We start from the raw sequence: 25652 nt of genomic DNA, 5'->3' as shown, positions 1-25652 counted from the left end.
AAGGAGGAGTCTAGGGGACTGAAGTGAAGCTCAGCAGCAAGGACCTTTGGTTCAGAGCTGCCCTCTGGAAGGGGGCTGAACTGTTGTGTGATGGGCTGAGACCCAGGAGGCCCAGTGAGAGAACCTGGTGAAGACACTGGCTGGGACTGGCCCTTGTGGCTGAGAAGGGGCTACCAGGGGGGTGTGAGAGGAGAAATCCTCTGCAAATCCCCATATGGGCAGGGGGGGCTACCCTAGAGGTAACATGCATGTGTAGAGGAGACTTAGGGGCTTGATAGAGGGATCTGCAGAAGCCAGCACAATGAGTGGGGAGCTGCCTGACCCACCCCCTGGAAAATGCTGAGGAGCGGTTGGGTCCTAAGTCCCACCTGTTCAAGGGAGTTAGGTGCCTAACTCCAGTTGGGATTCACAGGCATTTCCTGGAGTCAGGTGCCCCAGCTGTTTACATACAAAAACACACCCAACCCCCCTTGTGCCAGAGAAGGATTTGTTGTTGCTTCCCTTAGCTTTTAACCTAGTGGTTAGAGCACTTGCCTACGACACGGTAGAGCCAGTTTAATTCCTTCCCCTCCCCTGGCCTGATATGGGAGCAGGGATTTGAGCCCACTTCTTCCACCGTCAAGAGGAGGGTGACATTTGCGGTACAGACACCCCCAGCACATCCCATTCTCTTTCAGACCAAATGAGTATTAATTTAGTCACGGTGGAACAGCTTGAATGGGATAGATTGAAAGACCCCTCCCCAAAATACCCCATAGCCTGGTGCTTAGGACATTCACCCAGGACCGTTCTGTTTCTGTGACAGGTGACGGTATCACAGGAACCCTAATTCATATTTTGAGAAGTGACTTAGGAGACAGAAGAAAAATCTACTGACAATGATGTTTAAGTGAGTTAGGAGCCTAATAAATTTGGAGAGGAATTACCCCCTGTATGTTTACATGGGCAAATGATCTCTAGAGTGACTAAAGGCTCCAGTGTTCTCCAGAGACCGGGGTTCTCTCACGGAGGGTTTTTGAATGGTGGTAGATGTGGTTTGTGTCACTGTGTCTCTAGCACAGTAATACGTGGCTGTGTCATCGGTTCTCAGGCTGCCCAGCTGTAGATAGGCCGTGGTTATGGAGGTGTCCCTGGTGATGGTGAATCGCCCCTGGAAGGCCTGGGCATAGCTAGTGCTACCGCTACCAGGATAGATATATCCGATCCACTCCAGTGCTTTCCCGGGAGCCTGCCGTACCCAGTGCATGTTATAGCTGGTAAAGGTGTAGCCGGAGGTTTTACATGTCAGCTTCACAGACTCTCCAGGCTTTTTGATTTCTGCCCCAGACTGGGTCAGCTGGATCTGGGAGCTGACACCTGTCAATAAACAACAATAAAAACCCAGTTAATGCCATTCTTTTCCTCCTCTTCCCAGGTTTATCCAAGTCCTTCTGTTATCCTCCTCACAACAGTTTCTGATCTTCTAATTAATTTATTCACACCACCCTCCTGTGCAGTACGGAAGTACAGTTATCCCCATGTTGAAGGGCTTTTGACACCTACTTCCCATTAAAGATTAATGAAAATTGAGTATCCAAATCCACTAGGTGGCTTAAAAATTCCACACCGTGATTTGTTCAGAGCAAGGATTTCGAATTCAGAATCCTGAATCCCACTGCTACGTCTTTGCCTTAAAACCGTCTTTCCTGTCCTAGCCCAGCTGTCCTAACCGGACACCTGTGGGTTCATCCACTCACCTGAGAAAGCTGCTAAAAAGAACAAGACCCCCAGACAGATCATTTTCATTCTCTACAACAACCTGGTGGGCTGCAAAGCAGTAACCCTTCCTCTGCCCGCAGCTCTTCGGTGAGGGTCACTTGATCTCTTTATCAGTCAGTTTCCTACTTCATTTGCATGTGGGTGTTGCTAAATCATTTGACTAAACCTCAGCTTTGCCTGCCTTTACAAATAGCTGACCTTGGAGTTTAGCGGGACACTGACATGGAGGACGCTAGAGCATATTATTAAAAATTGGCCCCCAATCCAGGAAAACACTAAAGCACTTGGACATCGGGGGGACTTCAGTTTGAGCTTAAAGATAATTGGTAAACTCGTGTGTTAAGATGCCTAATACTGGGCTATCAAAATGTAACTCCCAATGGCTATGAAACTGAAATAACATAGAATCAGTGACTCTATAAACACTAGCCCTCTTCACTGGTGAAATATGTATGTGGGCTGTGATTTCCAAAACCTCCAAGGAGGGCTGGGTACTCAATTTCTGCTGATTTGGAAGGGATTTGGGTGAGCAAACCCTGACTTTCAAATTTCCAGCCTCCGGTGCTGAGGACAATAATTCCCTTCCCTACGAGTGTTCCTGGGTTCAGTTTTTGGGAAAAAATGTTTCATAATTGAACATGACACTTTGCTGCCCCCATGTGGATCTGATAAACAGAGAAAATATTTCCTCCTCTTTTTCCTTTAGGTTAATGTAACTTGGTCATTTTTGTCTCCTCTAAGCCATGGGAGTGGGGACGGGGGATTTTTAGCTGAAGGCTGATTTGGTGTTAGAACTATTTACAGGGATTTTTACTGAAGTACAAAAAGTCCATCCGTCTGCCTAGTCTCAAGAAATCTCTCTCCGAAGCACCTTTCACTCCTGTTATCTGTAAGCTTGCTACACTAAGAAGGACAGGTGTGAAATCAATGAGGAGGTTTGATATGAGCAGTCAGTGAGCAGGTCTTAGGATGTTATAGATACGTGTTATCCACAAACTGGAGGTGAGACTAGATGCTTGTAATGTCCTGACCTGGCCCTCCAAAGTAGAGAGTCCTGTTCGATGTATTGAGTATGTAGGAATGTCTGTGTGCATCCTATCAATTGACAGAAAAACAAAACCATGTCAAGTATTACCAAGAATGCCAACCTGCCTTGTAGTTGGCCACTTAGGCTAAGAATTTAAAAGCCACCAAAGTGATCTGGAATCCCAAATTGTGCATCTAACTCAGTGATTCTCACACTGTGTTTTGGGACCCCAAAGTGGGTTGCCAGCACTGGTGTTAGACTTCCTGGTGCCCAGGGCCAAATCCCAAGGCTGAAGCAGTAGCCCAATCCCCACTACCTTGGGAGGCGGGGCTCAGGCTTCGGCTTTAGCCCTGAGCGGCGGTGCTCAGATTACAGCCCCCCTGCCCAGGCCTGAAGAACTTGGGCTTCAGCTTTGCCCCCTGCCCAGCACGGCTGGTTTCCGGCAGACTCAAGCTTTGGTCCCCCTCCTGGGTCATGTAGTCATTTTTGTTGTCAGAAGGGGGTTGTGGTGCGAACAAAATATGTCAAAACACAAAGTCAGGCTGAGAAAAGTGTTTCAAATGGTGAAAACTGGCAAGAATCCAGTTCTGCTGATTTCCCCACTGCCCCCTGGACTTCAAAGGAGCTCTGGCCGATGGACACTGGCTGCATGGCCGGCCCTCTGACGGTAACTGGCTACGCTGACTTATGCTGAATGGGATCTGGCCCATTCCCGTCAGTGAAGTCACACCTGTTTACATCACGAGAGCACTTGGCCCGTTGGTTCCAGGAAAGCTGAGCGGATTCACACTGGCTGTGGATTGGGCTTTCTCTGCCCACCGGCACAGGCTGCAGGAGCGCAGCGTTGGGGCAGGGAGGAGCTGAGGGGCTGTAATTGTTTGTCCCACAAGTGTGTTAAAAGGCTCAATTCTGCAAGGGTCAAAATGTCCCCGCGTCAGTCAGTGTGAGTGGGAATGGAGGTGACTGAACAGCTCCTGTGGAGACGCGTTTTGCACAGGACCAGCTCTAGGCACCAGCAGACCAAGCATGTGCTTGGGGCGGCACAATTCCAGTTCTGCTCCGGACTGGATTAACTGGATTTGTGACCAGACACCTGCAAATAGCAAATATTAAACATCTAGGCCAGGATTCAGCAAAGCATCTTCCGGGCTCTGGAAAATCAAAGATTGAACTTAGTGTTCCCTTTGGCTGTATTTGTTTCTTTCTTTATCCCAGGTGCCTCTGAGGTTTTTACCCGAGAGAGCTCCCAGCAGGGAAAGAAAAATGAAACACATCATAATATTTTTGAATCAGAAATCGAATGGAACAGAGGAAGATATGCAGCACGAAGTAGGGTACTTGGAGTGTGCCAGAGAAGGTGAAGTTCTCTGTCTCTTAAAAAGAGAAGTTGCCCTACTTAATTTGCATGAGGCAGTTCAAAAAGCCTTTCAAGCCAGGCAGCAAACAAAGGGGTAGGAGAGAGGGAAGAGGCAGTAACAATAGGAGTAGGTTTCCAGTGTACTTAGGTTAAGATTTCCCAAACTGCCTTTCTTCCTAATATAAACCAGGCAGCTAAATGCCTTTAGGTGGCTTTGAAAATCTCAGCCAGAATTAAAACTAAAAAGTGGGGAGGGCAAAAAACCCAACTGAGCTTGATAAATTTATGGGGGGGAAGGGGTGGTATGATGAGTTGGCCACATGCCATTCCAGGCACCTCTACAACTGCTGGTAGCAAATATCCCCAATGGACAGTGATGAGACACTAGACGGGGAGGGCTCTGAGTTACTACAGAGAATTCTTTCCCAGGTGTCTGACTGGTGGGTCTTGCCCACGTGCTCATGGTCCAACTGACCGATATTTGGGGTCATGAAGGAATTTACTGCTACTTCCCCCTGCCAGAGCCTTTCTCAGCCGGATTTAGCTACACAGGCAGACTATGTGGATGCAACCTATGTATTTCAGACCATCTCTCTGGTTTGACAAGATCATTCTGAATTCTAATCCTGTTCTCTAAAGTGCTTGCAACCCCTCCCAGATTGGTATCATCTGCAAACTTTATAATGTAGTCTCTCTGCCATTATCCAAGTCATTTATGGAGCTATTGAATAGAACCAAACCCAGGACAGATCCCTGTGGGACCCCACTCGATATTCCCTTCCAGCTTGACTGTGAATCATTGATAACTACTATCTGAGTACATTTTCTAACTAGTTGTGCACCTACCTTATAATAGGTTCACCCAGAGTATATTTCCCTAATTGGCTTATGAGAAGTCCGCCTGGGACAGTATCACATTTCTTACTGAAACAGATATACCACATTTACTATTCCCGTCCCCCTCTCCCACCATCCACAAATCTTGTTACTCTGTCAAAGGAGGATGTGAGGTGGGTTTGACATGACTGACTGTTACTTGTCACCTTATCTTCTAGGTACTTGCAAATTTATTATTTGTTCCATTCTTTCTGAGTACAGAAGTTAAGTTTAGTGGTTTATAATTCTTCGGTTTCCCTTATTCTGCTTTTTATTGATAGGTATCACTTGCCCTCTTCCAGTCCTCTGGGATCAATCCTGTCCTCCACGAGTTCTCAAAGATAATGGTTAATGGCTAAGATCTCTTTGACCAGTTCCTTAAGTATTCTATGGTGTATTTCATCTGGCCCGCTGACTTGAGGACATCTAACTTGTCTAAGCAGAGGCGACGTGTGGGAACAATATAAATACCTACGACAGCTTGAGGGCTAGAGCTCAAACATGGCTTATAAAAAGACCTGCAAATTCATATCCTGAGTGCCCTGCCAGAGTCCTTTAATATCTGTGCACCTGCAGGGCTAGGACACACGGAGGGGTCTGGGCAGCTCATGTCTAGACACCATGAGCGCTTTATCCAGCATCAACAGCATATTTTGACTGAATTGTCTCTTCAGTCTAGTGGCCTTTAAAGGTATTGTGGGTTCCTGCATTTTCTAGGGATGTTTGGAAATATTGTGCATTATAGTCCTGGTGCAAAGTTCACTAAAGGCAAGGGGAGGACTTCCATTGGTCTGAGTGGGGTTTGGAGCAGGGCTCATGTGAATATTGACTGGTATTTATCGAAGGGGACTTAGGGAGTGGGGTATCTAGTTCTATTAACTTTACTCTTTGAAACTTCCAGATGCGATTCCCAACACTTTGTTTCCCCCTCCCCCTGCCCCAGGTGCCCAGTCCCAGTCCCAGCTGGTAGAGTCTGGAGGGGATGTGAAAAAGCCCGGAGACGCTATACACCTGTCCTGTAAGGCCTCTGGCTTCTTCGTCAGTAACAACTGGCTGGGTTGGATTCGTCGTGCTCCTGGGAAGGGACTGGAGTGGGTCTCCAGTATAGCTAATGCAGTTACCCCATATTACCTCGATTCACCATCTCCAGAGTCGCTTCCAATAACCTGGTGCATTTGCACATCAGCAGCCTGAAACCCGAAGTCACCGGCCTGTATCACTGTGCTAGAGATATGGGGTTCCACAGTCATTCAGTCCAATGCAAATACCTTAATGGGATCCTCCAGTGGAGAAAGTCACTAAAGGAAGTGAAATACTCTGACTGCCTTCTGCTTCCGTCACAGAGCACAAGAAATTCAGAGAAACCTAGAAAGGTGGGGCTGGACGAGGGCCTTCAAGAGGTCGTATAGCCGCCCACCTGTACCGGGGCACAATTAGATATGCCTAGACCACCCCTAGTGGAAGCTTTCCTCGTCTGTTCTTAAAAACCTCCAGTGACGGGGATTCACAATCTCCCTAAGTAACCGGTTCCAATGCTGATAGTTTGATATGCTTAGCCTTAGAAAGTCCCCCGCCCCCCCGATATCTAACCTAAATCTCCCTTGCTGGATTTTTCATTTATTTATTTTCTAAAAGACATAGAATCCTAGAGACGATAATTGCCAGTGATGGAGAATCCACCATGACCCTTGATAAGTTGTTCCAATGGTTAATTCACCTCAATGTCAATTTAAAAAATCACCTTATTTCCAGTTGGACATTGTCTAGCTTCAGCTTCCAGCGTTGGATCCTGTTACACCTTTGTTTGCTATACCAGGGTTTCTCAAACAGGGGTTGCCGCTTGTGTAGGGAAAGCCGCTGGCGGGCCGGGCCAGTTTGTTTACCTGCCCCATCTGCAGGTCCGGCAGATCGCGGCTCCCACTGGCCCTGGTTTGCTGCTCCAGGCCAATGGGAGCTGTTGGAAGCGGCACGGGCCGAGGGACTTGCTGGCCACCACTTCCCGCAGCCCCCATTGGCCCAGAGCAGCGAACCGCAGCCAGTGGGAGCCGCGATCGGCCGAACCTGCGGACGTGGCAGGTAAACAAACCGGCCCGGCCCCCCAGGCGTTTTCCCTACACAAGCGGTGACCCCTGTTTGAGAAACCCTGTGCTATATTGAAGAGCCCATTATCCAATTTCTCGTCCCCATCTAGGTACTTGGAATGCGATCAAGTCACCTCTTAATCTTCTCTTTGTTGAGATAAAACAGATTGAGCTCTGGGAGTTTCTCACTGTTAGGCAGGTTTGTCTAATCCTTTAATCGTTCTGGTGCCACTTCTCTGAACCGTCTCCAATTTATCAACGTCCTTCTTGACCTGCAGCCACTGGAAGTGGACACAGCATTCCAGCAGCTGTCGCACCAGTGCCAATAACAGAGGTAATATAACCTCCGATTCCAACTGGAGATTCCCTGTTTACCGGGTGTAGCCTTTTGGGGAACTACGTGACTTTCTTTAAAATTGTCCATGGGAATAGGATATTGCAGGAACTGTGCCTTTTTTAATACCTCTCTGAGGCCATGACTCTTACACCAGGCTTTTCAAACCCCATTGAGAATCCCAGCCAATATGGCTACACACGTGAGTAAAGGTCAGCATGGGTGTGAGTATGTCCAGGATTGGGGGCTGAGTTTTGCTGTGACAATAGGACATTTTAAGAGCTCTGCATATTTGATGCCACAGTCAACAATGACTTCCTCTTTCAGGGGGGTTTATGAATGGCCATGAATGTGTTTTTCTCACTGTGTGTCTTGCACAGTAATACACAGCGGTGTCTTCAGATTTCAGGCTGTTCATCTGGAGATACGTTGTGCTGATGGAGGTGTCCACACTGATGGTGGTTCGCCCTTTCAGTGCCTCGGGGTAGAAAGTGTTGAAATTATTTGTCCAAATCGTTGCTACCCACTCCAGGCCTTTCCCTGGAGCCTGTCGGACCCAGCTCATGGAGTAGTCAGTAAACGTGTAACCGGACGCTTTCCAGGTGAGCTTCACAGACTCTCCAGGCTTTTTCATTTCTGCCCCAGACTGAACCAACCGGATTTGGGACTGGACACCTGTGGATAAACAGGAAGAATGTGTAAGCATCTGTTTGACTTCTCCACCTTTCCCCTTGTAATTCAAAAAACCCCTTTGTAAAATATTGATAGTAACCCTGTCTTTCTCCCACCCTTTATCTACCTTGTCTGTTTAGATTTTAATCTTTTTAGGGCAAGAACAGTTTCTGTCTGTCTGCACAGAGCCCAATGCATGGGGCTTTGATAACATTATACTGCTTGTGAGAAATTCATAGATCTTTTTGGACATGTTCACCTGTTAGAGTTGCTAGCAGGAAGAGGAAGCAGAGCAAAGGGGCCATGGTTGCCGTTCTCAAACACCAGCTTCTGTGGAGCCAGAGAGAGCAAATTGCCTTTGCAGGTGAGTTTTTCCTCGGAGGTTTTAAACAGGCGATGCCCCTTCTTCATTTGCATGTGGACAGTGCAGTGGACTTAAAAGCCCTGCAGTCTGAAGAGCTAGGGCTGGCTTGGTGCATCAGTGCAGCTTGTCAGCCCGACTATTTCTGTTACGTGATCCCACTGCTCTTCCGTCTCATCTCGTCTGTTCTTCTGCATGGTGCTTGGTCGCCTTTGGCACAGAAAGCAACTCTTGAGATCTAGGGGAGTACAGGGCTTTAGGCCCTCAACTCCCATTGCCTTACAATGGGACTTGCGCACCTACCTCCCTTAGTCATTGTGCTTGGTGGAGGGAAAAGAGAATATCTACTCTACCTTAATTGAATTCCAACATGTCATATTAGAGCTCCTTGCCTTATTTGAGCTTTATTTTTGATCTTTGCACTTCTGGCTGGAAAGACTTACAAATGCCCTGTGTTGTAAAGAACAGATGGACTAGTTCTGAGGCACCCTGAGGATGGACTAGATGGGGGGCAAAAGGGGTTACAGAATTCAGGAGAAACATCCCAAGAAATGGGAGACCCCAACGGTCCATCTCCTTCAGTCTGTTTTCTCCAGCATCAGCTGCTTCAGAGGAAAGTGCATGAGACCCTCTTGCAGCCCGTTCTAGAATACTCTGCACACGAGGGGAAACTTCTTCCCAACACCTCCTTGGTTCTGCGTCTGTGCATCCGGTTTTGCGTAGGTGGAGGGGGAGATCACAAAGCTAGGAGCACCAAGGAGCTTAGGGATGTTAGACCCTGAAATAAATGGTATTTATGTGCTCAGTATCCTGACCCTCCTTTCACAATCCCAGCCTGTCACTGGGGCCGAGTGAACTTCACAGTGAGAATTCAGGCGCTGGGAAGCTTAGGTGCCTACAGGATTGGGCAGCAGCTGAATGGGGGTTTTGTGAATCTAGCCCTTAGGTGTCAACACTTTCCCTTGTGCAGGTGAATCGTTCCATTGAACTCAGGAGCTAGGAACTGCAAAGGAACCCAAGGGAACTAGGCACCTAACTACCTGTGAAGTTCAGTAGGATTTGGGTGCCTAACTCCCTTAATTCCCACAGAGAAGCCCAGCCCATGTGACTACTCATGTGAGTAAAGGTAAGCATGTGTGTAAGTGTTTCCAGGATCAGGGCTCTAGATTTGCTGTGACATTAGGGCATTTGGGGGCACTGCATTTTTGATACCACTGTCAGCAACAGTGAGCCAGTTCTGTCGGGGTTTATGAGTGGCAGGGATGTGTCTTTTCTCACTGTGCGTCTCGCACAGTAATACACAGCAGTGTCTTCAGATTTCAGGCCGTTCATTTGCAAATACGCTGTGCTGCGGGGGATATCCACGCTGATGGTGACTCGCCCTTTCAGATTTTGGGGATAGAAGGTCTCAAAAGTATCTGTCCTGATGGATGCTACCCACTCCAGTCCTTTCCCGGGAGCCTGTCGGACCCAGCTCATTCGGTACTCATTAAACGTGTAGCCGGACGCTTTACAGGTCAGCTTCATAGACTCTCCAGGCTTTTTGATTTCTGCCCCAGACTGGACAAACTGGATTTGGGACCGGACACCTGCTGATAAAGAGCAAGAATTAATGAGTCCTTTAGGTGCCCCACATTTCCCCCCACCCTGCCAGATACCCACCCTTAGTCTGCCTTGTCTAGTCAAGGTGAGATTTTCAAAGCCAGGTAGCGCATACGGCTGTCCAATTCCCACTCATATAAATGGGAATGTGGGGCCAACCCCCCAGGCAGCTTTGAAAATCTAAAGCCAGGCAGTTCAGAACAGCGATTACATCTCGCTTTGTACAGGGTCTATCACAAGAGACCAGTCTCATCTGGCTCTTTGAAATATTACTGTTCTAATATCAACTGTAAGGTCAAAGTTAATACTAATTCCACTACTATTACTTTTGCTAATCCTATTTCTATGTCTCCTAGGGGATTTGAATGCCAAGTCCCACTAATTTGAATGGGAATGGAGTGTTCCAATCCTTTAGGCAGCTTTGAAAATCTGACTCCAAACAACATAAGATGCCTTTGCTCATTCTTACCTGATAACATTGCTGCTAAGAAGAGGAAGCTTAGCAAAGGGGTCATGGTTGCTTGGATAAAAGAGCGTCTGAGGAGGAAAAGGAAGCAAATTCCTTTTGCTGGTGACAGTTCCCACTGAGGCTTTAAAGAGGAAATGGCCCTACCTCATTTGCATATGGGTAATGGTGTAACCTTAAAAGTCACAGAGCGTGACAGGGTGGAGTTTGTCTGATGCACTCTGGAAAGCACTAGATTAGATGTGATGTAGCAAAATTTTCTGCTCAGGGAATGTATCGTTTCACTTTTGTCCTGCACAAAGAGATCTTTGGGGCAGTGCTGCAAATATCAACTCCTCTCCCCCTTCAGCAGATGGGTGAAGCCAAGGCACAGATGATTCGTCTAAGACCACGCATGGTATCTGTCAGACTAGAGTTTTGTAAATGAACCCGGATTCCCCTGGCTCTCAGACCAGTGCATAAACTGCAACCTTGAACTCTTAAAGCAGAGAAGTGTCCAGAATGATCAGACTTAATGGCAACAGAAACTCTGGAAGGGCTGTTAAGCCTCTTGCTTCAGAGTTGAAGCCAATCTCTAGTTATTAGACACCAGGATGAGACCTACTTAGTGACAGATTATACTACATCTGCCTACGGAGTGGTTCTTACACCCTCCTCTCAACATCTGAGGCTGACCCCCATGTAGGTACTGCATAATCCTGGTGAATAACTAACAAGGGCCATAGGAAGAGGTATAGAGGTATAGTAGATTTCACCAAGGAAATGTTAGCATAATTCACATGGACAGAAGGTGTGGCTTTGTCCCACAGAATTAGTTTGAATTATGGTAGCACCGAGGGGCCTAATAGAAATGTGACCCCCTGTAGTTTGTCACTAATATGTACATAGATATTCCCTTTCCCAAAGAGTTTATGCTTTGAATAGACAAGGGATGGGAGGGAAAACAGAAGTTCAGTGGCTTATGAATACATCAAGGGGTGGGGGTCAACACCGAGGAGGGAGAAGAACTATTAAGGCTAAAGGATAATGTTGGCACAAAGAACAAATGGAGAGAAACTGACCACGGACACATTTTGGCTACAAATAAAGATTCTAACCTTTGAAGGGGTGAGGGTCTAGACCAGCCTCCCACTAGAAATAGTGGGGCCAAAATAACTAAGTCGTTTCAAGATGGAGCTTGATGAATTGATGAGCCAGGTTATGTGACAGGATTGCCTGGGAGAGAAGGAACTGGATCCAATGACCCAAGAGGTCCCTTCCTGCCATGCGTTTCGATGAGTTTCCCAAGATCACACAGCCCATGCACGGCAGAGACAAGAATAGATGTCAATTCTCCTGCCTCCTAGCTACGTTTGGAAGTATTAGACTTTTATCAGTAAATGTGATTTCACTGTACACACACAGACCAAAAATATTTCCATTGATAATAGTTGAAATTTACAGATAGACAAAGTAAGAGAAATGCTGCTTGTGAACTTAGTTTGATTTAAGAATATTTACATTGTATATTTTGGCATGATGTTGACCATTTGTGTTTAACACTTTAACTTTTGAAATCTCAACATCTACCATTATTGAATGTGTCCAATTCCCCAACTGTGAAAATTTAGATAAAAATAAAAAAAACTTAAAATAAATATTGATATCTGAAATTATAGGAAAATAAAAATTGAACTCTGCCAAGCCAACTCATATTCCAGTACCCTGTTCACTGGATCAATTTTATGAGTAGTAAGAGACTGCTGATGTTTCAAGCTAAATACATTCATGGGGAGAAAATATCAGGAGCTAAAGGGATTTTTTAACATTCTGGATAAAGATATAAGAACCAATGACTGGAATTTAAAGCCAGACATTCCAAGTAGAAATCCACATTTTTGACAGGGAGGATGATTAACTTTTGCAACAAGGAAATGGCAGATTCTCCATCTCTCAAGGTCTTCCGATCAAGAGAGGATGCCTTTCTGGAAGATACTTTAGTCAAACACAAATTACTGGGCTCAGTCCAGAGGCAATTGGATGAAATTCTTTGGCCTGGGTTATGGAGAAGATCAGACTGGATGAACTAATGGTTCCTTCTGGCCTTAAAAATCTACGAACATAATGGATCTGAGTCAGGGACCAATGAACTCAAGGGAAAGACTCCCATTGACTCAACGCTCCTTGGCCCAGGCTTACGGCCCAATAACAGAAGTTCCTGCTTCTAATGCTGAGGATGCTGCTGTGGATTGAGTGACATTAGCCTCTGGGTTATTGTACGAGCCTGCGATACAGTGGGCAGCACAGAAATACGTTGCACTGTCATCCGCCTGCAAGTTCCTCATGTCTAAGTGAACCATGTTGTTGGTGTTATCCCTCGTGATACTGAACCGCGGCCGAAGAGACTGCAGCACGTTCGTTGATATCCCATTGGTGCTGACCTCTCCGATCCAGGTCAGTCCAATCTCACCGGCTTGCCGGACCCATTGCATCCAATATTTGGTGAAATTGAAGCCTGAAAACTTGCAAGTCAGCTTCAGGGACTCTCCCGGCCTTCTAACTTCTGCAATTGGTTGAATCAGGGACACTTGGCTCTGGATAGCTAAAGATATAAAGATATGTTTTGTAGGTAGACAGACACTGCAGAAGCAGTGATAGCAAGATAGATATTTTAGAAGATTTCAGAGAGAGACTGCAGAAGGACGGATAGCTCGTTCATGTGACTATGTGGCTAGAAAAAAGCCAGAAAAAAGTTTCCTTAAAGAAAATCCATTAAGGGTCGATCTACACAGCATTTTGGAGTGAGCGTCCCAGCTCAGATCTACAGACTAGGACTCGCCAGGTTCACACTAGCTCTGTAAAAATAGCTGCATAAACAGCACTTTGTAGGTGCAGCGTGGGACGGAGCTGAATCTTTGAAGCCCACTCTCCCCCAGGCTGTTTGTGGATCCAGACTGGAAGGCTTACTCCAAAATGCTGTGTAGACGTACCCTTGAAGACCCTAGAGGAGCTCAAGGTGCTGTCGCCACTCAGGTGTTGTAGTTCATAAATCATTTATATCATTCAAATCATTTGCCTGGAAGAGACTTTTCTCCAGGTGCCAGACAACTCTACGTACCCCCAACGCAGCTCAGCAGTATGGAGAGACAAATGAAGGTTCACATCGTGGTGCATACGAATAACAGCAAAATATTTGGCAGAGGGAGAAGGTAATAGCAGTGGGTAGCCTTCTTCAGAAAGAAACTGTTCCAGCCAGTCTTTAATAGAGAAACAGGAACTCACATTTGCATTAGGATGACTACAAAATAACCGTCAGCCCCATCCCCATGAAATTCTGCTGTCTCTCGGTTCATCATGTGCTCTAACTCGACCACAAGTTATGGGTTTGACATGGGAATCGCTGGGTGAGGTTCTCTGGCCTGTGCTGATTTTTCAGCATGGAAAAGAGATGACTAAAGGGGGATTTGATAAAGGTCTCTAAAATCATGACTGGTGTGGAGAAAGTAAATAAGGAAGTGTTATTTATTCCTTCTCATAACACAAGAACTAGGGGTTACTCAATTAAATTAATAAACGGCAGTTTTAAAACAAACAAAAGGCAGTATTTCTTCACACAACCACATAGTTAACCTGTGGCGCTCTGCCAGAGGATGTTGTGAAGGCAAAGACTACAACAGAGTTCAAAAAAGAACTAGATAAGTTCATGGAGGATGGGTCCATCAATGGCTATTAGCCAGGATGGGCAGGGATGGTGTCCCCGGCCTCTGTTTGCCAGGAGCTGGGAAACGGCGACAGGGGATGGATCACTCAGTGATTCCCTGTTCTATTCATTCCCTCTGGGGCACCTGGCATTGGCCACTGTCGGGAGACAGGATACTAGATGGACTTTTGGGCTAGATGGACCTTTGGTCTGACCCAGTCTGGCTCTTCTTAAGTCATTTATATCATTCAAATAATGTTCCAGGAAGAGACTTTGCTATGCAGAAGGTCAGACTAGATTATTTTAATGGTTCCTTCTGGCTTTGAAATCTATAAATCTCAGGATTCAGTTTTCAACTGTCCAGGTTGGCTTCAGAGGGTGGAATTTTCAAAGAGCTAGAAGGGATTTAGACACTCCGTATGCAAAGTTAGGCATCTCCCACCCTTAGGCTCCTCTGGAAATTGAAGCTCAAGTTTCCAGGGCTTTATCTCTGGACTAAGTCAAGGGCTGCTGACTTCTCCTCCCTTCCAGAAAGCGAAGAGGCAAGGCACCACCGTGAAATCTTGACATAGGATTCTAGGCCCTCCTGGCATCTTTCACAGCCTTCCTATATCTCCCAGTCCCCCATGGGATCTCCAAATGTTTCCCACAAATATTTCTATCTATTCTTCCTCGATAATTCCTGCCCCACTGCTGCCAGATGTGGAATAGCCATCACATTTTTCATTCTCCGCTCTCTGCTGCTATCATATGGGCCCTTCACCTGGTCAGAGATTTTTTTTTGAAAAAGGCACCTACCTCTGTGACATTTAAAAGTGAGTTACACTTATTTTTCCCTTGCCAGTGTAAACAGGATTTGTTCTCTGCTCAGTGACTTCTTTTTCCTGCCACAATCCTACCAAAAACCTCTCAGCTTCTTCTGTATTTCTGCTCCACCTCCCCTCCCTTTGCAAACACATGCTTGATGTGCTCTTGCAAGGACAATAACCTGGTTTTCCTCACTGTGTGTCAGGAACAGTAACACACGGCAGTGTCTTCAGGTTTCAGGCTGCCCGTCTGTAAGAACACCAGGCTGCTGGAATTGTCCCTGGAGATGGTGAACCTCCCAAGAACAGCCGGGGAGTAGTAGGCTTGTCTGCCATCACTGGTAACCGTGGACAACCATGCCAGTCCCTTCACAGGAGCCTGATGGACCCAATTCATCCAGTAGCTGCTAAAGGGGAACCCGGAGGCTTTGCAGGAGAGGCAGAGAGAGCCTCTGGGCTTTCTCACATCTCCTCTGGACTCTGCTAGTTGTACGTCTGCCTTGATCCCCATAAAGACAGAATTAAGGTAGCTAATATTCTTGAAGAAAGTAGCCAAGATTTTCATTTCTTGGGGCTGGGCATGTCAAACTTCGGAAGAGTTGGGTGTCCACATCCCATTGAAATTCAATGGGATTTCGGCATCTAACTCCCTTGGGGTCTCTGGAAATCCCAACATTGGGCCTAAAGTTAATTTCTAACAGCATTTAAAAGACTCAGAAGCCTAAATCCCATTGGCTCATTGGGACTTTTTCACCTAACTCACTTAAGCACTTTTCAAACTTTTGACTCAAGCTTTCTTGTGGGCCTGATATTTAAAGGTCTTTATGGGCCTAAAGATGCAGTAGAGACCTAGTGGGGTTTCCACCGAGGTGTCTAACTCCCATTGGAATAAGTGAGGGCCAGTTGTTAGGGGCCTAGTGTGATTTTTTCAAAGGTGTCTGTCTGCACATTTAGGTGTCTAAAGAGCTTTAAAAATCTGGCCTTAAATTCACATTGGGCATCTAAATAGGCAAATGTCTTCAGAACTGCTTGAGCACAAAATGGCTCTAGTGTAAATCCATGGAAGCTGGTGGAGTCAATTACACGTCTAAATGAAGATTTAGGATTGGGATGTTCAAAGTGGTGTAAGGCATTTAGGCACCTAACTCTCACCGACTTTCAGTGGGATTTGGGTGTATAAGTCCCCTAGGCTCCTTTGGAAATATATCAGCCCTAGGGTGTGATTTTTCAAAGCTGCATATAGTGATAATTGGTCAAGCACCTCTAATTCATTTGAATGGCAATTGTACTTCCAAATTTTTGTCAAAGTCAAAATCTTAATTCTCAGCACCAACATCTGACAGTTTCAGTTTTGCATAAACTAAACTTTAAAAAAGAAAGAAAAATGCTGACCTGCAAAGATATGTGAAAGGAAAATCAGAATAATTTGAATCATATTGGAGATTTGGGATATACTCCTTTAACAGCTCAGATACACCTTTGTGAAGAATGACTTGGGTACCAATTTTCTCAGTGAATATTCCTGTTTGCTTGCCTTTTAATAGGCTGGCTTGTCACTGGATTTGCATAGACCACTTCAATTCGGTTTCAAGCACCCTCCGAACTACAAATACAAGCCAATAAGGACTGTCTGTGTAGGAGTAAAAAGAATACAGGGAACATGGAAAGTAGGGGGGTGACTGGGATTCACTATCCAACTCTAGGCTTGTGGGGTGGGCAAAAACCCGTTGACTTCAGGAGCGGTCTGTCCGCTGTGGGAAGCCTGCAGGGGTAGGAGAGGATGTGGTCAATGCGAGGGGGTTTCCTCGGTGTGAATTCTGCCTCAGAACAAAAACAGGTGTGAATTGTATCGCTGTGAAACAGAGCAGCCCTATCCCCTTTTCTAGTCCTTTGCCTCCCTCTGGTGTCCATTTAAAGCCAACAGTCATGTCAATGGGCATGGAAAGGTTCACACATGCTCCTTTCCTATCTCTCTGCTGCAGAGAGGGGGGCAATAGCTGAATAACAAGCTGTGTAAGGGCATACTGCGATTGAGCTTTGAATTCAGATGAATCCTGTCTTGGTTGGGATCTACCCGAGGGCTTGGGAGATGGGGAATGTGTTCCCTGGTCAACCCCCAACTCTGTGACCCTGGGGCTCTGTGCCTCGGTTTACCCATGTATAAGATGGGGATAGTAGAATTGCCCTACGTCCCAGGGGTGTTGAGAGGCTGACTGCACTCACGGCTGTGTGGCGCTCAGACACTACAGTGACGCGGGACAGATAAATAGCCCAGCCTGCAAAAGCCCCTCAGAACAGTCACTCTCTCTAATGGGTTTGCATCGAGTTGTGCAGGTTTAACTGAAGGTGGGATTTTAAACGGGGTTAGTTGAACCATTGCAAAAGGGTTAATAAACCCTCTGCCACCCCTCTGATTTCAGTTTAAAGCAGGCTTGTTCTGGTTTGGTTTATGTTCAGCCCTGAAGGTCTTCAGATCCAACCTGGATGCCTTTCTGGAGGATGTGCCTCAGCCAAAGACAAGGTGTTGGGTTAAATAACTGGGTTATGCAGGGGGTGAGACTAGATTGTTTAATGGTCCCTTCAGGCCTTAACCTATTAAACTGATGTAGAATGTTCTATGTTCCATTTCCTTCGTCCTCTATAAACAATGTGTGAGTGGGACCGCACTAAAGTGTGATCTTTCCATCCTTAGCATAGGCGAGCGCACGGGGTGTGCCGGGTGTGCTCCGGCTGGAAAGGCTGCTCCTCCCCCCTGCCCTGGAGGGTCCAGGGGGAGGGGGAAGGGGAGGAGGCTGCGGCTGCAGGTGGAAAAAAATAGGGGTGCTTAGCACCCACTGGGATGACCCGCTGTTGGCAGCTTGTGGGGCCTCCTCAGCTTAGGGGCAGCCTGCGCGCAGCTGCGATCAGGCTCAGCTCAGCTGCTTCCTGCCTCCCTGCTCTGGTAGGGGCCGAGTGAGTCTCAGGAAAAGCCTTAGGGTGAGGCGTGGGCGGGAGTGCGGGGCTATCAGCAGCAACCCAGCCAGGGCCCGCTTGCCTGGGGCCGCCCCACATCTCTTGGGCTGATGGCCACGGCGTCCACCTGTGTGGCTGCTCCCTGCCAGCCAGGCTCGACTCCGCCACAGCAGGCATCAGGTGACCCAAGGGAGCCCAGCGAGGCTAGGGCTGGGTGCAGTGGTGGATTAGGGGGAGGAGAAGCTCCAGATACCGGCAGGAGTCCCGGGGGGGAAGAGCCGAGCTGGGGCAGGGGAGGAGAAGCCCAGACCCCAGCAGGAGCTGCACTGGCGGGGGAGGGGGAGAGGAGACACACTGGGGCAGGAGAAGCCCTGGCCCCTGGCAGATGATGTGGGGCTGAAGTCCCCGGCTCAGGCGCCCCAGCCACCCTAGTGGCCAAAGTTGCAGGGCTGAAGCCCTGACCCCACTCTGTGTGGAGCTGGCCTGAGCCCCTCTCTCTCCCATCCCCCCTTGGAGCCGTCTCTCACTCTCAGGCTGTGGAGAAATTCAGCCCAAATCTACCCACGTTGGTATCTCCATTTCCCCCAGCATCACACAGCCATGAATGGATTTCGCCTGGGAGGCAGGGTCAGCATTAGCCTCATTTGGCAGGTGGATCTAGGGCACACAGAGATGAAGTGACTTTCCCAAGGCTTAGCAGGGAGTCTGTGGCAGAGCAGAGAATCAAACCCAGAACACCTGAGCCCGAGGCCTGTGCCTGAACCACTAGGCAACCTTCCCGCCCAAGGAGAGGGAACCTCCTCTGCCACTCTGAGTGTGTGGGTGGGAGCAGGCACTAGACACAGCTGCCAGGAGGTGGGGAGGGGTTTGGACAGTTGGGAGGGTCCTGGGGGGTCATTAGGGGTGGGGGGGGTCTCTGGAGGGGGCGGTCAGGGGACAAGGAGCGGGGGGGTTGGGGGGGTTGTTGGGGTGTGGGGGTGTGGAGAGGGGTTGGAACAGATGGGACAGGAAGCTGGGGAGTTGGATGGGTTGGGGGTTCTGGGGGGGACCTGTCAGGGCAGGGGTGTGGAGAGGGGTTGGGGGAGGCAGGGGACAGGAAGCAGGGGAGTTGGATGGGTTGGGGGTTCTGGGGGGGCCTGTCAGGGCAGGGGTGTGGAGAGGGGTTGGGGGAGGCAGGGGACAGGAAGCAGGGGCGGTTGGATGGGTTGGGAGTTCTGGGGGGGGCTGTCAGGGCAGGGGTGTGGAGAGGGGTTGGGGGAGGCAGGGAGCAGAGGGGGTTGGATGGGTCGGGATTTCTGGGGGTCCTGTCAGGGGGCGGGGAGCGGTTGGATAGGCGTGGGAGTCCCAGGGGTCTGTCTGGGGGCGGGGGTGTGGATAAAGCTTGGGGCAGTCAGGGGATAGGTAGCGGGGAGGGTCCTAGGGGGGCAGATACAGTGGGGGGTGGTCTCAGGAGGGGGAAGTCAGGGGACAAGGATCAGGGAGGTTTAGATAGGGGTGGGGTCCTGGCAGGCAGTCAGGGGACAAGGAGCAGGGGGAGGGTTGGGGGTTCTGAGGGGGGCATTCAGGGGGCAGGAAGTGGGAGGGAGTGGAGGGGGGCAGGGTTAGGGCGGGGCTCCCTGGGTGCACACCCTAATGAAATGTGCTGTGCACGCCTATGATCCTTAGCACTAATGCACTTGGGGGGGGGGGGGGGAATGACCCGGAAAATGACCCTGGTGTGTGAGATTTGGTCCTGTGGTTACATGAAAAGGTTTGCACTATAGTGAGGCAATACAACTGCATCAAACAATAATAAGACTTAGCAAACACAATCCAAGAAGGGGTGCTTCAGTGCTCAGTGATACCCCCAAAGGGCAAATCTGGTACTGCAAGCTCATAATGTTTCTGCTCATTTGCTATTTGCAAATTGTCCAAGAAAAAAAAAAAGGGAAAGTTCTTATCAACTGATGTTTCATAGTTTACTTATGTCAACCCCCAAATGAATGTTTGTTCCAATGCAAGATTTTCAGTCACCGATCCTCCCTCTTTCCCTGTGGAAACAAAATTTGTACGTTGTTTGTTTCTCCTAACACACAGGCAGAAAATGAGGATCTAATTTTCAATTCCCAGGTGAAGTCTTTAAGCTGAGGATCAATGGTAATGAGGTGCCATATAAAGGTAACAATGATTACCAGGTATAACACACCTTAAATCTTCAGTGTTCTGCAAACATTAACAACCAGAGTCTATCACTTTTACACAGGTCCATGCTAGAGTCCCATGTCCCAGGGTGTCCAGATGTCCCGTTTTTATAGGGACAGTCCCATTTTTGGGGACTTTTTCCTATATAGGCTTCTATTACCCCCCACCCCCTGTCCTGTTTTTTCTCAGTTGCTATCTGGTCACCCTACCATATCCTTACATTGCTGAGCTGTTAGATGAGCAGTGTTTGGTTGCACTTCTGTTGAGTTTTGCTGCAGTATTTAGTATTCACACCACACTAAGGATCTAATATATTGAGTGTCCAAGGAGAATTGCAAGAAATCTGTAGCTGAAAGGTTTCCATTGTTGCTGGTTCTAAGGTGAGTTATTTAAATGCATTTAAATCTGCCTAAAAGTGAAATATTCTCAACAGATACGTGGTGAAACTCATCTGTTTGTATGCAGTGTTTGCTTTTGCATGCGGCGTTGTATTCTAATCCTGATGCATTGAGAGAAGTGCATTTCCATAAATCATGAAATTCAAGGATATGTTTAAAATAACCAGTTTGAATTTATCACCAGTTTAGTGCAATAGCTCCGTTCAGTTTTGAATGGCATAGCTAACATTTTCAGTGTATTTTCTTCAAAGAACCATCTTGCACTTTGCATGACTAGGTCTGAATTAAAGGTGGCCAAGCGATAACGTCTCAAGAAATTCTCATCAATAAGGAATATAATGTGTGTATATTGTGTTGAATTATGTTGCCATATTACAGGGAACAGAAAACACTTTTACTCTAAATGTTCATTCATCCAGACAGGTAAGTGTATATGGGATGGCAGACAGAGGTAGATGAGTGTTTAAGGGGGATTTGGGCTGTATGGAAAACAAATTCTGTTTTTCCAAAAAGAGAAAATTGATTTTATTTCACACTGAGACAACACTGAGATCGTTCAAACATTTCCATTAAAAATGGAGACCCAACCCAGAACTGTCAGGTGGCTGGACCATGGAGCGGACAAAGACAGCTTTAAGTCCCAGCTGTGAATAAAGCCGACAAGGATTTGCGCTTAGGTCTCCTATATCCCCCCAAAAGTGTCCTAACCACTAGGATACTGGCTCATATTAGGTCTTGATTTCTCCCTCTCTTATGGTTTTGACCAGAAATTCCATCCAGGACCTGAGAAATCTTCCCCATGAAAGTTGAATTGAAACTGAGATGCTTCCAATACAAATTTCAGTTTTGATTAAACAGCATTTTCTGATGAAGTAATTCCTGACCATCTCCGATGAGGATGGATGGAGACAGTCATTCATCTCTTAGTCTATGAGAAGAAAGAGAGGGGTGTGTACTGGAAAAGTAGGTGGATGGATTGTGTGTGTATGGGGATAGACAGATTTGTGTTCTGGATTATCATATTTAAATAGTGTGGATCAGACCATATATTTTATGGTATAAATCCATGTACTTCCATTGCAGTCAATGAAGGTGAAGGTCTAACCTTTATAGTACAATTTGATTTCAATTCATATCCTTTGGGTTTCTATGTGTATGGATGGTGGTCCACAGAGTATTTAATATTCATTTGAAAGAAAGAGAATTTAGAATGGAGACTTTCCTTGTACTGTGGTGTTCTCATTTGACAGACAATCACAGAATCCTGGGAAATGCCCCATCCTTTTTCTTTTGCACCGAAAGCACTGATAGCCAGAGCTTTTCTAATGCATTAGTCAGTGCAGCTCTAGGCTTCTTTCTCCAGGTTTTGGCTTTGATGTTTACCACTGTGCCCACCTCTGCACAGTGATACAAATCCAGACAGAAACATGCAAACTGCTTGTAACTTGTGCGCAATCTTCCACTTTTCCTTTCAGTGGCAGCTTCTGAATGTGTAACAAGGAAGTTGGTCAGAACACGGTTTAGCCAGGCTGTAGGATAGAAATGTTTCAATCCCGATTGTTGTTTGTTTGTTTTGTCTGGGACCTGCAGTCAGGGATCAGGAACCCATTCCCTAGTCATGGCACAGAGACAAAGCAAGAAGAAATGCAGGCTCTCAGAAGTCCCAGTCCAGATCTCTAGTCAGATAATCAAGAGCCCCCTTTTTGGTTCAATGGTAATACTTAGCTCACAGGTAATAGTTTTTCTTCCAGAGGCTATAAAATGCAACACAAAGAAAGGAAAGCCAAAGGGGGCACTGATATTAACATCATCTGTTACGTGTTTAGCCATTCAAATCTGGGCAGATTTCAAAATCTCAGCCTTATTTAGTCTTCACACACTCAACACATAAGAACTGACACACTCTTCTGCGATAACCCACTTGAGACATCTTACCAGAGGCTGGACTTTCTGATGGTGGATGCCTGGGGCGTTCTATTAATCAGTCCTTGTTATGGTGTCCCAGTTTGAGCAACCAAAACCAGAGGCACCCAAAACACCATCACTTTTTTGTAGGACATCACAGTGCTTGTGTTTCGCTATTGGGGTGTGCACTGCAGATACGTTTCCAGTTACAGGGTGCAATACGCCTTAGAAATAGAATTCAGAGTCCTGGTTCCTGCTGCCCCAGGGGCTCCCATGTGCCCAAGGGATTGTGGTTTCCTTTGCAGATTGTTTTTTTCATAACTCTGACTGGGTTTCCTTTTCCTGTGCTGTTCGCATGGTAATACATGGTGGTGTCTTCACTTCTCAGCCCACTGATCTCTAAATAGGTTGTGCTGATAGAGTTGTCTCTGGAGAGGGTGAATCACCCATTATAGTTGTAGGCATAGCCAATTCCTCCATTGTTTGGGTTAATCCTATTGAATCCAAGACAGCACTAACTCAATTATAAATCAATGTGATTTTGATGCCCAAGTATTTGTACCTTTGAAATAGCCACCTCAAGTCCCCATTGATTTGAATGGGATCTGGGTATCCAAATCCCTTGGACAGTTCAGGAAAGTTCAGCCTCTACATCTGTTTTGTGTTTCCCTTTAAATCCTAATTCTTTTCCTTCAATCCCATTTTCAATATTTTACGTAGATAAACTGCAGCTCACAATATAATCGGGGCCTTCTCCTCATGTGCTACTGCAATAGATATAATTACAAATAAATGCGGTTGAGTTCTGAAAACCAGAAGAATGACAGATGCCAGAACCAAGCACAGTTTATGCATTCTGATTCCTGTTCAGCTCCTTGGAGCTTCTGAGGTGTCTTTGATGTTGAATATGCAAATAAAGTAATTATATTTCTTGTTTAAAGACGGCAATGGGAGAAAATCACCAGCAAAAGGAGTCACCTCGCTTTGCCAGGCGGAGGGTGTTGTAGAAACAAACATTAAATATTTGCTACATTTTCTGTTCTTGCTGGCAGCCTTCCCGGATTGATATATCCGATCCACTCCAGTGCTTTCCCGGGAGCCTGCCGTACCCAGTGCATGATATAGTCAGTAAAGGTGTAGCCGGAGGTTTTACATGTCACCTTCACAGACTCTCCAGGCTTCTTGATTTCTGCCCCAGACTGGGTCAGCTGGATCTGGGAGCTGACACCTGTAAATAAACAACAATAAAAACACAGTTAATGCCATTCTTTTCCTCCTCTTCTCAGGTTTATCCAAGTCCTTCCATTGCCATCCTCATGGCAGTATCTGAACTGTTTGTATGTAACAATGAATTTATGCACACCACACTGCTGGGAAGGAGGGAAGTACAGTTATCCCCATTTTGCAGAGGGGAAACTGAGGCACACACTCAGCCTGAGATTTCTCAAGCTGTCTAAGGGATTTTGACACCTAGTTCCCATTAAAAATAGTGAAAATTGGGTATCAAAATCCTCTTGATGGCTTTAAAATTCTGTCCTATGTGATTTGTTTAAAGCTCTAGGATTTTGAATCCAGAATTCCTGAATCCCTCTGCTATGTCTTAGCCCTAAAACCATCTTCCCTATTCTAGCCCAGCTGTCCTAACCGGATACCTGTATGTTCATCCACTCACCTGAGAAAGCTGCCAAAAAGAACAAGACCCCCAGACAGATCATTTTCATTCTCCACAACAACCTGGTGGGCTGCAAAGCAGTAACCCTTCCTCTGCCAGCAGCTCTTCGGTGAGCGTCACTTGATCTCTTTATCACTCAGTTTTCCTACTTCATTTGCATGTGGGCGTTGCTAAATCATTTGACTAAACCTCAGCTTTACAAAGAAATGACCTTGGCGTTTAGAGGGACACAGTCATGGAGGATGCAGGAGCATATGAATGAAATGTAGGCGCCAATCTAGGAAAACACTAAATCACATTGACTCAATGGTACTTAAATACGGCGAAGTACCCACAGGCAGGGGCAGCTCGTGAAGCCCTCTGCCCCTCCCTCCCACAGGGGCCTCAGGGACATGGTGCCAGTTGCTTCTGGGAGCGGCGCGGGGCCAGAGCAGGCAGGGCGCCTGCCTTACCCCCACTGCCACCCCGGAGCCACTCCAGGTAAGCGGCACCAGGCCAGAGCCCTCACCCCTCCTGCACCCCAACCCCCTGCTCTGAGCCCCCTCATACGCCCCGTGCCTCTTCTCTGCCCCAATCCCTTGCCCTGAGCCCCTTCCTGCACACTGCACCCCCTCCCACACCCCACACTCCCTCCTGCACCCCAACCCCCTGCCCCGACCCTGCATGCAATTTCCCCACCCAGATGTGTATTTGTTTAATTCACACCTTTGGAAACTAAAGCTTGAAATAGAACACTTGGACTAAAGGAATGCACTCAGAGCCTGGCACGTCAACCTAGAAGGGTTAACAGCAGTGCAGTGATATGGGTGAAAGGTCCTGGCGAAGGTATCATTTGCAATGGGAAGTCACTTGGGAGCATAGGATCAGCCAAGCCGAGCATCTCAAACTGGTAAAACTGTCAGGCCTGTGTTTTGCAGGAGCTTAGACTATGCCCTGAAATCTCTGACTCTAAGAAAGCAACTTAAAGGGGTTAGGGACACTGATTTCATTTTGTGTGTGTTTGTTTTAGTGCAATTTCACACCTAAATTTTAGGTCATCTGCCAATCCCAGCCTTTATTTACTGGGGCCTGGCTATTAAAAATATTGAGGACAATAAAGAAGTAGATAGGTGCCTAGGTGCTCTTAAACATCCCGCTAAGTACCTATCTTCTATTCAAATCTATGGGAGTTAGGCACCGATCTGATTCTGAAAATCCCACAAAGGGCCTGTCTGATTGTTCAGTCACCTAAATACTTTGATAAATGTGGCCTTTAGGCCCAGATTTTTCTAGGTGTTTAGGCATTGCTGTGCTCATCGTTGACATTCCAAAGTGATTTAGGAGCCTGAATCTCACACTAAAATACATAGATACCAGATAAAACCTGGTCCCTAGTGCTGCCGTTTGCCACCTGTAAAAAGGAGAGAATGATACTTCTCCCCATCGCAGGGTTTCATGGTAGGAGGATAAATTTGTGTTTGAGCTGCTGCAGTGCTGGGTTGATGGGGTTTGTGTAAAGATCCACATGGAAAATGTGGATTCAGCC

General features: G+C 47.0%; 1 long non-coding RNA gene and 1 gene segment (V, D, J or C); one reads left to right on the top strand and one right to left on the bottom strand.

Moving 5' to 3' along the window:
* Positions 1-7146: 7146 nt before the first annotated feature.
* On the top strand, positions 7147-12837 carry LOC135975394 (uncharacterized). The gene is made up of 3 exons (XR_010592424.1): positions 7147-8131; positions 8246-8469; positions 9437-12837. It is a non-coding gene; the product is annotated as an uncharacterized LOC135975394 (long non-coding RNA).
* Positions 12838-15221: 2384 nt separating this feature from the next.
* On the bottom strand, positions 15222-24314 carry LOC135975457 (Ig heavy chain V region C3-like). The segment is given in 3 exon segments: positions 15222-15518; positions 23502-23683; positions 24128-24314. Coding segments are annotated over 3 exon segments (528 nt in total).
* Between the last annotated feature and the right edge of the window lie 1338 nt (positions 24315-25652).

Source organism: Chrysemys picta, chromosome 13, assembly GCF_011386835.1.
Source record: "Chrysemys picta bellii isolate R12L10 chromosome 13, ASM1138683v2, whole genome shotgun sequence".
Classification (NCBI taxonomy): domain Eukaryota; kingdom Metazoa; phylum Chordata; order Testudines; family Emydidae; genus Chrysemys; species Chrysemys picta.
Note: the sequence above shows the minus strand (reverse complement) of the source record. Positions and strands in the feature narration are given on the sequence as shown.